The 14,893-nt window shown below is 42.9% G+C and overlaps 1 protein-coding gene across 1 annotated transcript in view; it reads right to left on the bottom strand.

The window, feature by feature from the left end:
* Positions 1–6: 6 nt before the first annotated feature.
* Positions 7–14,893, bottom strand: part of LOC102193817 (NACHT, LRR and PYD domains-containing protein 12-like) — a gene marked incomplete at its 5' end in the record, with an annotated part of 31,930 nt that continues 17,043 nt past the window's right edge. The window contains 11 exons of the mRNA XM_005750635.2: positions 7–144; positions 248–489; positions 3,522–3,770; positions 9,040–9,131; positions 9,472–11,570; positions 11,671–11,800; positions 11,908–12,027; positions 12,366–12,625; positions 12,835–13,049; positions 13,837–13,892; positions 14,250–14,320. Of these exons, the coding sequence (XP_005750692.1) occupies positions 11,191–11,570; positions 11,671–11,800; positions 11,908–12,027; positions 12,366–12,625; positions 12,835–13,049; positions 13,837–13,892; positions 14,250–14,320 (1,232 nt within the window). The remainder of the gene's footprint in view (positions 145–247; positions 490–3,521; positions 3,771–9,039; positions 9,132–9,471; positions 11,571–11,670; positions 11,801–11,907; positions 12,028–12,365; positions 12,626–12,834; positions 13,050–13,836; positions 13,893–14,249; positions 14,321–14,893) is intronic.

Below are 14,893 nucleotides of genomic sequence, written 5' to 3'. Positions count from 1 at the left end.
GTCCCTCTGTGATGTAGAGCTCAGTGTAGATGGTGTTGAGGAGGGTTCTACTTCCTGTTTCATCACTTCCTTCAGTCACACGTTCACATCTCCTCCTCAGACTGATCTTATGTTCATCTAAAACCTCCTGCAGACCAACATCTGCTGAAAGAAAGAAAAACAGAAAGAAAACCTTCAATGTCTGAACAACAAGAAGAAGTCCAGTTTTCAGAAAAAAGTCCATCAGCAGACAGATGTTCAGTCTTACTTTGTACACAGCTGCTCTGACTGGCTGTCTGCAGTCCAGCTCTGGTTCTGGATCTTTTTCCACACTGGGGACAGGACGAGTCTCCTGATGAAGCAGACTGGTTCCAGTATGAGGAGATGCACTGTGTGCAGAACCAGTGTCCACAGCTGGTAGAGACTGGATCCTTCAGGATGTCCTGACACAAAGCACAGCAGGACGGCTGCTCCTCCTCACAAACACCGCTCCTCTTACTTCTCCTCTCACTGTGAACAAATGTTTTCATAATTTGGTGTAAGTGAAAAAGATCTAGATCTGACAAAACATGTAAAATCCTGGACAGTCACTGTGAAGGGTTAGTGTGCAGCTACTTTCCTGTTTTAATTCAAGACTTGAATTAAATTTATGCTTCCTTTAGACCTTTTAAAGACATGCTCTACTTTAAGCTACTGGCATCCAAAAGTATCAAAGTCATATTTTAATGAGCCCCCTTGTCTCTTTTTTTAACATAAAGGATTAAAACAACAGATTTAGTTCAGAATTCATAACATTTCGATATGACTCGAAACATCTCTCCCTCACAAACTAAATCACCTCGAAACCCATCCATCCATCCATCCATCCATCCATCCATCCATCCGTCCATCCATCCAGTTTCTTCTTCTTCCGCTTACCCGGGGCTGGGTCGCAGGGGCAGCAGCCTAAGCCGAGAAGCCTCTCATCCCCTTCCCACATAGCAAAATTGGCATGGCCCGGATCTGGCCCACACAATGTGCTTACATATGGCCCACATACGTAAGAATGACGGGCCACCATTCTTTGCGCTATGTGGGCCATGTCTAAGTTGTGCGCAGCCACGGGCCAGTTGCACACACACTGCTGGCCCTGTGCTGGCCCAGAACAGTTTCAGCTCTGGCCCCAGATGTCAGCCTAATGTGTACCTTAATCAAGCCATGTAATAACAACATGTGCCGGAACATAATAGTGCAAAAGTAACATGAAACTCTGTTCAGACAGTGAATGGACTGAATCTTATATAGCGCTTCTCTACTCTCCCGGATTACTCAAAGTGCTCTATACAACATGCCACATTCACCCAATCAGACACTTTTTCTAAATTGAGTGCTTTCTAACTACATTCATACTCTTGACATGCAGACTGGAGGAGCCAGGGATGGAAACGCTAACCTTCCGATCAGTAGGTGACCTGCTCTACCTCCTGAGCTACAGCCACTGAGTGGTAAACCTGAGTAAACCGTCACTAGGTTTTGGATAAAGTGTACACTCACAAACCTGTCAAACCTCTATTTGAAACATTAGCTACCATAGCAGTATAGTATTGCAACATGGCATTTTGGGTCTTCTAACTCAAATAGGAAAATAGGAACATAAATAGTGCCATCATTGTCAGACCTGGCCCACATCTGGTTGACATACACCATACCATGATATCAGTCAGTCAGAAGTGCCAGCTTGATGACGAATCCGGGCCAGACCTGTTTTCTATGAGCCTGGGCCACATAACCCAAACCACAATCGGGCCAGATGTGGAATGCCATCACATAAACAGTGCCATCTTGCCAGGCCTGGCCCATATCTGGATGACATACCACTTACCATGCCAGAAGTCAGCCAGCAGTGCCAGCTTGATACCAGATCCAGGCCAGACCTGTCTGCTATGTGGGTTTGATAGATGAGTCTATCAAATCTGATCCATAATCCTCTATTCCCCAGACTCTGCTTCCTCCACTGAAATATTCCTTCTACTGCCCGACAATGTTCTCAGTCGAAACTAGCAGTTCTCCACCCGCACTATACACAGTGCGAGTAGAGCACTGCTTTTCCCTCCTGAGTCACCTGAGAGTTTGTCAGAATCTCTTCGAGACAGTCCAAAGGTTATTTCCATGGCCTCTTCAAACTTCTCCTACACCCAACTTTTTGCTTCAGCCACTGCCCGAGCTGCATTCCGCTTGGCCTGTCAGCACCTTTCAGCTGCTTCTGATATCCCATAGGCTAACCAAGCCCGATAGGACTCCTTCTGGTGGCTCCTTTCACCTCTGGTGTCCACCATTTGGTTCGGGGGTTTCTACCATGACAGGTACCAACCACCCTGGTGCCATGTGCACTTATGGACACCCTTATGTTTGAACATGGTGTCCGTTATGGACAAACTGTGGTCCACAGAAGTCCAATAACAAAACTCTGCTCAGGTTCAGATCTGGCAGGCCATTCCTCCTAATTACACCCCTCCAGGTCTCACTATCATTGCCCAGATGAGCGTTGAAGTCTCCCCGTATAAGTCCCCAGATTTAGCACCCTCAAGCACCCTGCCTAGGTACTCCAAGAAGGTTGGGTACTCTGAACTGTCATTTAGCGCATAAGCACAGGTGACAGTCAGCACCCATTCCCTAACCCAAAGTTGCAGAGAACAAACCCTCTCGTCCACCGGGAGAAACCGCAACATGCAGGCAGCAAGCTGAGGGGATACTAGGACACGCATCCCAGCCCGCTGCCTCTCATCAAGGGCACAACTTCAGACTGAGACCAGACCCTCACCAGGAGTTTGGCTCCAGAGCCCAAGCCATGCATTGAGGTGAGCCCCACTATACCTAGTCAATATATTTCAACCTCATGCACTAACTCATGCTCCTTCCCCATCAGAGAGGTGACATTCCATGACCCAAGTCACTAGTTTTGGTAGCCAGGGATTGACACATTGCACTGGATCCCAGTGTACTTCCGACCCAGCCACTCCCTCAGGGAAAAACTGGTTCATCCCAAAGGCAAAACTCCCAAACACAAACTTAAGGATGTAGTATATGCTGTCCAGTGCAGTGTGGAATGCTTATATCTTTATAAATGCATGGCACGACGCAGAAGAGCAGGACAGGTGACCTAAATAAGTAACGTGATAGGGTGAGGCACAGTCTCACAGTGAGACACACTATTGATCATGTGGGTCTTTCATATGATGTTTGTGATAATAACATTCATTTTCTTCTTTTCTTCTTCTTTTTTCTTTTTAAAAAAACAACAACCACAAATTAAGAATCAGGCAGGATAATCTCCCAAGTTAATTCTTCTCTCTCTCAACTAGAAATCATTTGCAGCAAATATCTGAAACACAGAAATACACTCCATATTTCCAGCTTATCATACTCTCTCCAGAATCCACCTTAAGAAAGTTACACTACAGTTTAAAGCAGAAACAGGATCTACTTAATTTACACTGTTGTATATATAATATGGCATCTCTGGGATAAAGAGATTAAAAATAAGTCAGTGGCAGTTCTCTTACTTTGTGTCCAAGGCTCTGGGTTCATTACTGAAGGCCAGTGGATCTGCTTTGGACTGCTTACTGTTACATTGTGAAGAGTCGGCGCCGTCCTTCTCATTTTCCACACAATTATTCATTTTCTACACTTTAGTATGAGAGGTGACTGTGAGCTCAGGGCCTTTGTTTGACCCCAAACTCTGAGCTGAGGGGAAACATCGAGTTTTCAGTTCCAGAAAAGCTGATCAGAGGTTGTTCAGGCCAGTGGTCACCCTGAAATAATGAAAAAAGCAGTGATCAGTGCAATACCATGAAAAAAAGCATCTGTCAGTTTAACTTTTGTGTGTGTCCACTACATAAATGAAACATAAACAAATGGGCAGGGTCTCAGGAGGACGCAAATGTGAGGGTTTTTCTTAAATCACAGGAAGGGAGAAAAGAACCATTTAGATGTTAGAGAGACTGATTTTTTTAATATGAGACACATTCAAACACTAAATTCTGAGACATTTGTCCTACATTTCAAAATGCTGCTCCAAATAATTGAATGACTATATTTCAATATGTGAACAAATAATGACAGAACACAGTGTCATTCAAAGCTATTGCACTCATCTTCATTCAAATATTCACGACATCTCCAGCGTAGGAACACCCATGGTCAATGGTAACTTTATTGTCCCCAGTGGGAAATTGATTTGCGGTATGTCCACTATCGTGTAATGCTCAGAGGACGGTCTGAACATAATACAACAGAGGTTGTCTTCCACAGCACCTGCCTGTTATAAAAGTCCACAAGCTGGACCTTAGACCTCCCTGAAATCTGACCAGCCACTTTAACCAGGTTACTAAGTCTAGTCTTATTGGTCAAAGACAAATTACCATACCAAGTAGTAGAGGAGGGAGACAACAACCCTGTGGTGAACCAGTAGAGAAATTTAAAAAGTCTCAAATCAAACTAACGCGATTAAAATCAAGTTTAAATTGATTAAGAAATTTATCGGCTAAGAGGTGTGGCTGGATAGTATTAAAAGCTGAAGAACAATCAATAAATAAGAGCCGAGCATGAGCTTTGGCCCCATCCAGATGGTGATATAAGAAATTTAATAAAGTAGTCACTGCATCATCAACACCTCTACGAGGCCTGTGTGCAAATTGTAGTTGATTGATAAGCTTTTCTACCTGCTGCAGAATCTCCTTCCTTATAAGTCTTTCAAAGGACTTCATCACTAAAGATGGCAACAGGCCTAAAATAATTTAATGATGTAGGTTTTGTGTTTTTGCAGCTGGAGAAATAATTGAGTTTTTCTGGACCCTTCTGTTGCTGACATGATAAAAGAAAGATGTACGAAAAGATGCCGCATAATTGCTCAGCACACATTTTGTAGCACATATTATCAGGCGCTGGACTTTTATTAGTCATAATTGTTTCAAAAAGATTTCCCACCCTTCTTTCATCAAAGGACAAAGCTTTAATAAAAGCTTTTTTTCTTTCATAAATCTCGAAGACCATGTTTGTTATTAGGGTTAGATCTCTTTTCACACCATTTCTGATTAATATATAAACACACTCCTCCTCCGTGAGATTTCTGGGTAACTCCGGGGTCCCGATCCAAACGTATGGGAAACCCGAAGCCATTTAATTCCAGAGAATTAGGGTCAGAATCCCTGAGCAAAGTCTCTGTGAATACTATTAGACATGTATCCCTGTGGACACGTAAATGCATGACATTCAAATGCAGTTCATCCAGTTTACTCCTCAGAGACTGCACATTAGCCAGGATTATTGATGGCAAAAGGAAAACGACTGTATCGTATTCGCTTTCTCAATCGCTGTGTAGACCTCCCTTCTTACACCACTTCCTTATTTTGACTTTATTAAAATCTAAAGTGCTCCTGTGATTACTGGATAATCCAGGGCTGTTAAACACTGAAGGGTGAAAAGAATCCAGAGACGGGCGATTCCACTGAAGATCCAGAAGAAACTCCCGCGAGTATGTAATGTTTGTGAGTGACAAAGACTTCAAACAACTGTCAGGATTGCCAATAAAAAAACATTCCACAGAGCACAAGCCGATGCTTAAGGATTTCCTCGGGCTCAAAATCAGACAACAACGTAACTAAAAAAAGCAATAAAGTAAAAAAAACAACTGACAACTGGCAGACAGACAACCTGCTGGAGCAGTGCCCCCTTTCAATCTATGACCAATCACGAAATGACAAATAATTCAAAGCTTCATAAAAATTAGTTTGATTATTTTTTATTTATCAAATAACAGTGATTTCTATAATAACGTACGGCAAACTCTTCTAAACCAAATGGATCAACTGAGCTCCTCCACACACATTATCTGATGAACAGGTCATAGAGACCCATGAAGAGCAATTACAATATAAAACTATAACTATAACACCAGTGCTGCAAATAAGCTGAGAGCAACGAGACAGGAAGTAAAAGTAATGCTGCCAAAGATCATTCATCTTGTGAATGCACGATCATCACAGCAGTACTTTGCACAGTGAAGGATCAAAAAATGATTTGATCCTCTGCTGAATTTGTACGTTTGCTCACTAAGAAACGAACAGGTCAGACGTTTATGGGAGTTTTATTTTAATGGGCGAGAGACGAAAATACACAAAAGATTTAAACTGATTTGCATTTCTCTGATTGAAATAAATATTTGGTCCACCAACAAAACATGACCTACTACTTCCCAGAATTTTGGCTTCTGCAGATTGACAGATTACAACTGGCCAATAAATCAATTACAGATACTCCTGATCTCCACTCTCACTGTACATAAAGCAGACCTGTCCACAGATTCAATTTCTTTCCTCTCCACCACCAAGGACAAGACCAAAAAGCCATCAAAGGAGGTCAGGGACAAGGCTGTAGACCTGCACAAGGCTGGGATGGGCTACAAAACCATCAGTAAGACCCTCGGTGAGAAGGGGACAACTGTTGGTGCCATTATTCTGAAATGGAAAAAATATAGTGACCATCAATGGACCTCGGTCCGGAGCTCCGTGCAAGTCGTTGTGTGGTGGAGGAACCACACTACGTTGTAACAGATGGGAGGGAGTTTTTCTGGATGTTTGGTCGATATCATGTCTCTCTCCGTTGAAATGAAACTTCCACACAAATTAGAAACTGTTCATTTCTTTGTAAGTACAAAATCAGCTGCAGATCTAATAATTATTTCTCCCACTATACTGTACTGCTTGTGCTGCTGTTAAACTAACAGCTGAACATTAGAAATAAGTGAAACTTGAAACACATGTTGGTGTGTTCAGGTCTGACACAACATCCAGCATGTCAGTGGCAGAAAAAGGTAACAGACAACAACAAAGAAAATATACATTTCCTTACTTTTCTGTGCCAAGCTTAGATACCTGGAGCTGTCACCACGCCACATTCATGCAGGGTGACTTCTGCTTTGCTTTAGGTGCCGTACTGTCCCGAGCATTTTTCAGGCATAATATCAGAATCAGAATACCTTATTAATCCCTGAATTCATGTGTCAGTCATCCATAATAAACACACTGCATGTCTGTGCACGTTTCTCTATCTAAAGTCAGGTTTGACCGGTTTGCTCTGACACATATTAGCTGTCTCACACAGACATGTAGAGAATCACCTTATTCCTGTCATGCTTCACTAACAGGTGAATGTCTGTTTATTTTCAGAGTTAATGTGCATCTTGTTCCTCTCTGTCGGGATTATGGAAAGGTTTTAAGACTAATTTGAATAGTTTACATGTCTGTAAAATGCAGTTATTGGTCTTCACTGCAGTGTGGGTGAGGGTTGCTTTAGCCGTTTGAAATCAGTCTTTGGTTTTGATGATGTGGCAAACGTATTTATTTTTTCTTCCCCTTATCGTGTGGATTAAAATAGATTAAAAAAAACAGTTTTCCTAAAATGTATATGCAAAATTCTTTTTATGGCAAATGTTTTTCAATGTTTCGAAAAGACTGAGACACACGCTGATGCCTGCAGACTGATCCAGGAGGACATCCGTCAAAGACAGTCTTCTGGATACTCCCCTGGGCTGAAGGATGCTTTGATCGAGGGACTATAGCTGGTGATGGAGCCAGAAGGCAGATTTTTCTTTGGCCGAGTCCCATTTTAATACTTTGCTATGGAGCATTTTAGTAACGTGCACCTCATCTTGTTGTAGTGTTGCATTAGAGATCCAGTAGCATAGTTTTTATCGCTGTGATATATTAAGTTCAAAGAAGTGTGCGTCACATGCTTTCAGTGTTGAGTCGAAATTCATGTTTGTAACTGTCCAACAATAAGAAAACGACTTGGTTAGAGACGTCAAAAGTGCCTCGAACCAAAGACCTCTTTTCCTTCCATCTCCAGCTACACTCGAAAGTAATTTGTGCACCTGTGTGGTTGTTAGAAAGGCTTGTTTTCTACCAGCACCGCCACGTTCTTACTAAATGTCCTCAACTACATCTGTGATCGTTCTCACGTGCGCTCACAGAGAATGGAACAAAAGGCACCAACATCCAAAGAGGAGCAGCAGCAAGGACAGGATCTGCTGTCTGTGCAGCCTTTTTAAATCTAAAGTCACATCAGTTTATCCCACCATGGGAAATAACCCCAGAAGGCCCTTTGAACAACCCGAGGTGCACCTGAAAGCACCGTGAACCGTAAATAACCATATAGGTGCGCAAAAATACTTCCAGGGTAGCCGGCGTGAACTTGGTGATTCGAAAGCGGTAAGTGGGGCTAACCGGAGGCGCTTTCACCAGATTATCAAACCGGAAATAGCCGGCGTGTTTATGGTTTATGCTTTTATAGGAGCCGGTGTACGTGGAGAAGACACGGCCATGTGCTAAGCGGTCCTTACGTGGAAACAAGGTGAACATCGTTCTGTGTGGCGCGACCAGTTTACACCTGAGAGACGAGCCTCCTGGGTGGTTGCTATGGTGATGGAGTCAGATAAACAGACTCCAGCTGTAAACCAGTGTCACCGCCCGCACGATCTGATATCGTCGTGTTGGTGTTGTTCCAGGATCAACACTGCAAGTGACCAATCAGAATGTTGTGACGTAATGCCTTTGTGACTTCGGGAAAAACTGCCGTAAAACAGAAAACTGTACTTAAGCTGCAAGAAACCGCCTCTGTCCGCCGATCACCGGACCCTGAGCCTTTAATAAACGCTGAGCAGAACTGATGTTGTCCTTGCGACACTGCAATTTCATAAATGCACGAATGTCTCGGCGCGCCAAAGAATAACGTCACAACAACGTGATTGATCACTTGCAATGTTGATCCTGCAACAACATTTACTATGTTTATGTTTTACTACGACGATATCAGTTTAGATATCGATTCAGGAGCCGTGTCCCACAAGTCCCGCTCACCCCCCGAGGAAGTGATTAAAACACGCAGAAACTTTTCAACAAGTCAAACACAGTTTCAGGCTCACTCTGATCTGTTTCACCCACCCTTCACCGAGTCACGCAGGTTTAAAAGACGGAGTAAAACACTGTGATAAGAAGCGCAGGAGAAAGCTGAAGTAACACTCACCCTGCTCCAGGCTCGACGTTCCTGCTTCCTGCGCCCTCACACTGCCCCATCAGCGGCTGCTTTCTCCTCCCCCTCCGTTTACAGGAAATCAGCTGGATTTCGGCAGGCGCGTGTGTGAGAGAGATACGGGAACTTTAAAAACTTCTGCACAAGAAACATTTCCCCCCAAGTCTGAAGATATTTTTTAAAGAAATGTAAATCCTGCAAACAAACTTCAACACGGGATTCAAAGCTCCTGTCACGCAGGTTTTTACTGGTTTTACTTCAACCTAAAGCATCAGCGGTGAACCAGCGTGACACATCACAAGCACAGAGTCGCGATGATAATGATCGTACAGACGAACATCAGCAGGCTGTATGTTTAAAGTTACTTTAAAGGTGTGTATGACAATAAATGCGTGGAAAGGATCCACACACAGTGTTTTATCTCACCCATCCTTCGTGTCCAAACCTGACAGGTACATTTCCCCATCTTTACTTTGAGTTTCTATTTCAAGTCATGTCCTGTCTTATTTTGCAATCCTCTGTACTTTCCACATTTTCACTTCCTCTTATCTGTAACTTTGTCTCATTGTCATCACCGTCATGTCGTTCTCGCGTGTCGTGGCAGTGGTCAGCTCATCTGTGAAGGTAAACATGTATCAAATGTGAGCGAGTTGTGATGAGAGAGCTTTTATTACAGTCGAACCTTTCTTAGTTTATAGTCCTCTTCACTTCCTGAGTGACCTGACCCACAGAAACAGGCCAGTTTCACAGCATGAGCTGGTGTGTGCGCCTGGAAGATGTTTAGGCTGATTTCTGGGGCTTTTCCTCGCCCGGGTCGTTTGCCTCACAGACTCTCTGTCAAAGTATGCGCTGGCAGCCTTACATAAACCTTCTGGGTGTCATCCTGGTCTCTTGCGTTTATTCCTGTTTCCTGTCATTGCATCGCCACAGTTGGGTGGCAGGCTGAGGTATGTAGTGTTAGCAGAGGCTAATGAAGCTGCAGAGTACTCTGGACAATCAGCACCTTCAGTGCCCCCTCCCACATTTACATTGCTATACATAGTTTATTGTTCTAAATGTCTCACATGTTCTGTCATATTTCCAACTCTTCTCTCTGTATTTAACAACTTCTGTCTGAAGTCCTCCCACAGTCTGACTCCTGGTTTGTTTTCACACCAAACTTCACCTTTATTAGCTTTTACATCCATATCTTTCTTTTCTTTACGTGACACAGAGATGAAAGAGTCGTCTCTCACTGCAGCTTATTTTTATCTGCCATCATCAACCCCATTCACATCTCTCACACACTCAACAGTAATTATTTACAATATTAACAGAAATGCCACCCAGCTGCCCTGAAGCTACTGGGATAAAACAAAAGCCATCTTCATGCTACAGACCTCTGGTCTTTTGTGTCACACATGCTCTTCCCTGTCAACTTTTGTATGTGTGATACAGGAAGTCAGAGGAAACTGACTGAAGACTTTTAGAGGAAATTTAATGGCTTCATTTATTAGCAGAGAGGAAGGAAACGTGAATCTGTGTGATTCCCAAACTGTGGTGATTTTAATCACATAAGGAACAGATGGTTACTAATACTAATGCAAAGTAAACACATAACAGCCTAAATTTGTACAAAATCATTAGAATAATTTCACAGTAACATTAATTTGATTGATTCAGATGATCAAGACTGAAAAAAATAAACTTGCAGCGTTGATCCAGAATCCTTCAAACCACCAAAGTTTGAAGACCAAGTCTTTCCCTTCCAAAATAAAGCACCTTGAAATTGTTGTTGTTAATCTGAGTACTTGACTATATAAGGATCAGTCCATTTATCATGTAATCTGGGATTATTTAAAAGTAGTTTGAGTAAAACTTAACAATATCATTTCTATCAGTTTAAAACTGATAAACATCATGTTAACGTGCACATTTCCTGTCTGTATGTGTGAGGTACTGCCTCTATCACCGATCTTCTGTCGCCATCTAGTGAGCGAAAGCTAGAATGACTAAACTTTACGGAAACACCTTTAACATTATGAAGCAGTCTGAGATTGTTAACAACTCCATCTGGTTTTCTGCTCAGCATCCATTCAAACAAGTCCAAGTTGGTTCAAGAGAATCACTTTCAGAGTGATTACAAAAACTGGTCATTTCCAGATTTCACTGAGTAACGTGAGACTCATGAGCTTCTTTGGAGGTTTTTTTGGCTTCGTTTGGCACGAGCACTCTGAAAAGGGTTGGGTCCACCTCTTTGAGAACATCGAGCAGATGTCTGCAGGCGTCATTTCCTTTTCGGCTCACGGTGTCGATTATGCATCGCACTTTATTTGCTCTGCTTTTTGTCTCACATGTCCCAGACTCCATCTCTCCAGCAATTATAATTTGACGCTCGAGGAGTTTATCTACAATTTTGTTTAAACCCTCTGCAGACACTCTTTCAATAAACTCTGAGCGGATTAGCAGCAGCTTATCCTCATCTTGTTTTGTTTTGTGGTGTGCGCTGTCCTCTGGTGAGACTCGGTCCTTTTCTGGGACAAACACTAAAAAGAGACTTAAATATGATTTCAGTTGAACGTTTGTAAAATATCCTTGTAGCAGAGATTTATACAGTCATTTCTGCTGCTGCAGTGGAACTTTTACCATCACGACGCCAGGCTTCATTTCCATCTTGGTCCTTGACTATCAGAGTCACAACCTCCAGGTTTGCAGTCAGGAAAACCTCAAATGTTGGATAGTAATTCGGTCCAAGCTTCTTCCAAAACTCTGCGTGCTGAAAACCAACAAGAATCTGCGGTTTTAATAGGGACTGATAGAAAACTGCTTATTTTATATCTGACTTTATTTTCAGGGGCATTTTATTCACGACTGTTGGCTCACGTTCGGCTGTATCTTCAGGCCCTCGGGTTCACAGTGGACACTGTAACGCTGACCGATGTGAAGCACGCAGTCTGAAGACGTCTCAATGTATGTAGCATCATTGCCTTGTTGCTTTTTAACCTCAGTGGTAGGATATAACATGATGTTAATGTTCATATGTTGATCTGTTTCTCTATAGAAATCATTTATAATTATCAAGTGTTGACTAAAGTGTGGAACAAATGATCCAGTGCAGTCAGTAAACCCAGGTTTACTTTGTCAGTAGGGGGAGAGATAACTATGCAATCAACTCTGGATCGTTACTGAAGTCAAGAATAAAGCGCTGTGATTGGTCAGTGAGAGTGAGAAAGCTTGACTCTGTGCTTCTACTAACCAATGAATAAAGCCCAGGGTGTCTGCCCCCTACTACAAGCATCAGAAATCTGCAGAGTGAGACCGCCTGAGTGCTCTATGCTTACCTCTGACAGATGGATTCTTTCATGCAGGAGAAACACGTTGATTTTTAGAGGCACTGTGTCTTTCAATCGCAGGAACAGCAGAACCTGGCCTGCTTCTGGGATTTTGAAAAACCTTTTAACAAAATTCCAGATAAGGCCAAAGGCAGAGAGGTGGGAGACGTTCACAATCACATGCGTGTCGGTGATCCTCATCGGTTTCAAGATGCTTATCCCATCATCAAAGACGTGCGCGACAGACAGCAGGCCATCAACACACAACGCTGTGAAGGCAAAGAGCTGCTGCACTATTTCCTGCTCGGGGATTCATCCTGCACCATTTACTTTTCAACACTTCAGGTAGTTCAAACTAATCACTGTTATCTACAAGTTAGATGCTACCCATTTATTGATGTGTGCAACAACAATCATAATAAAGTGCTTGTTTTGATGCTGAACACAATTCATCTCATCATCGCAGCACGGTGCTCACCCTCCTTTGTTTCACAGTGTGGCAGGTGGAGCTGACGGACTGCGTCCTCAGAGCACGTGATGTTAAACAGCGGCCCTGCAGCTGTTTTTCCAGCTTGTTGAAGGAGGCTCTCATCCCATTGCACATTCCAGTACAGCAGCTCCGCCTCCTGAGCCATAACAAACACCAGTCTGGTCAGAGTACACTGGAACACACCTGGACCAGGACACCTGAACCTGTAGAAGATGAAACGGTTAAACTAGAATCTAAAAGAAAGAAACCAACGAGAACATCTGAAGCTTCTGTTTGAGTCCAAACTGTCACATCCACCAAAGTGAGGGGAAGCTACATCTGTAACGCTGCTGCTTTGGCTCTAAAGCCAAAGCAGGTTATTAATTCTACTTGTGGTTTGGGATATCTCAGGGTTTGAGTCACATGTCACATAATTAGAACACGGTTGTGGTTAGTCACCCCGGAGGCTTCAGCCTCTTTCTGGACTGATAGTAACCTGCCATCGCTGTATTTGAGTTTTATATTATCAGAACACCTCAAATCACACAGAACCCAGATGAACCCTGTCATCTCTAACACAGCCAGGCATCTGTGGAGGCAGCTGTTACTGGAGCTGGAGGGCCAAGTGAAGGTCCTGCCTGAAGTCTGACATCATCTCTGTCTGTCACTGAGGTGAGGGACGTCACCTGTCTGATCAGTTCCTTCATCACTGATAGTGCAAACTAGAGCTGAATAACTGAGATGCAACTGTGCTGCTCCCATCAGAAACTGACGCTCCAGATGATCTTTCAGTGGAAATGATGTCTGAGTGAGATGGACAAAGGAAAACACAGAGGGAGAGAAAAGCAAAGTACACAAATACACACAAGGTCTCATATATTAGACATCGATGGAGAGGAGGAGGTAATTTACTATGTCACACCTCCAGGTGTGCAATACAAATCAGGTCACATGTGTGACATCATTCTAATGTGGAGGTGAAAGCAGTGACAGCTGTGGTTTTAGTATCACCTGTGGGAGATTTGTGTGGATTCAGGTTGTACTTCAGGTGTGAAGCTTGATGGAGGCTGGAAATCAGAACAACACCAGCTGTTTAAAGCAGCAACAAACCAGTAAGTGAAGAAACTACAAACTACACAACGTACACATCAGCAGTTATATGTACGTACTTTCAAAACTGGCAGTAAAATAGTGGGACTAAAAACAATGAAAACATGGAGCCATGCAGGATAAAGCTTAAAGCATCCTGATAACGTACAATTAATCAGTGTTGCAGTGCAGGTACATTCAACATGTGGAGTTAGTTTCTGTCCTGAAGCCTCCTTCTTTGTTCCGACAAAGTTTAGACTACTACTATGAAAAAGTGCCGAGATTAACAGTCATTACATGTGTAAGTGATAAGGATCCGCTTGCTTTTGTCTCACCTTAATTGGCTCTATGTCATCCTCAGATAAATCAGCTAAAGGGTTTATATCCAATGTTTGTTCAGAGTCACCTGATGAGAGACAGACAGCAGAACAGTTCAGGATTCCCTGGAACACTTTTCGTCAGAGCTGACTGCAGACGTCCAAAGTGTACACTCAGAAATATTTTGCTAGAAATCAAAGCTGATTTGTGTCTGAATAATTTAATCCAGATCTGAAAACATCTACCATTTTCAGCTGCACCACAGATAAACTTTTATAGAGCAATGTTTCCCAACCTTTGGGAGCCACAGCACATATTTCACATTAGAAAGAAATCACAAACAAAAATGTCACAAAAAGCATATTGATAGTTTTTCCCTGCACACCAGTTATAGTGGAATCCGCTTGGTTTGTCCCCAGTACACCTTCTTTGCTTCTGACCACTAATCGTGCTAGGGCTTTCATGTGGTCAGACTGCCTACTTTTTCTTTTCAGATATTTATCTATTAATATTACACGCTGCATCGTCTCACAGCATGACTATTATGTCATTTCTTCTTCATCTTCTTTTGTTTTACTGGGAGTTGGCAACCCACACTTCAGACTGTGTGGCCACCCATGGCTCCAACACCATTGTGAAGTTTGCTGACGACACAGTGGTG

Source organism: Pundamilia nyererei, unplaced genomic scaffold (genome assembly GCF_000239375.1).
Source record: "Pundamilia nyererei isolate P.nyererei 1_Seehausen unplaced genomic scaffold, PunNye1.0 scaffold00281, whole genome shotgun sequence".
Taxonomy (NCBI): Eukaryota; Metazoa; Chordata; class Actinopteri; order Cichliformes; family Cichlidae; genus Pundamilia; species Pundamilia nyererei.
Note: the sequence above shows the minus strand (reverse complement) of the source record. Positions and strands in the feature narration are given on the sequence as shown.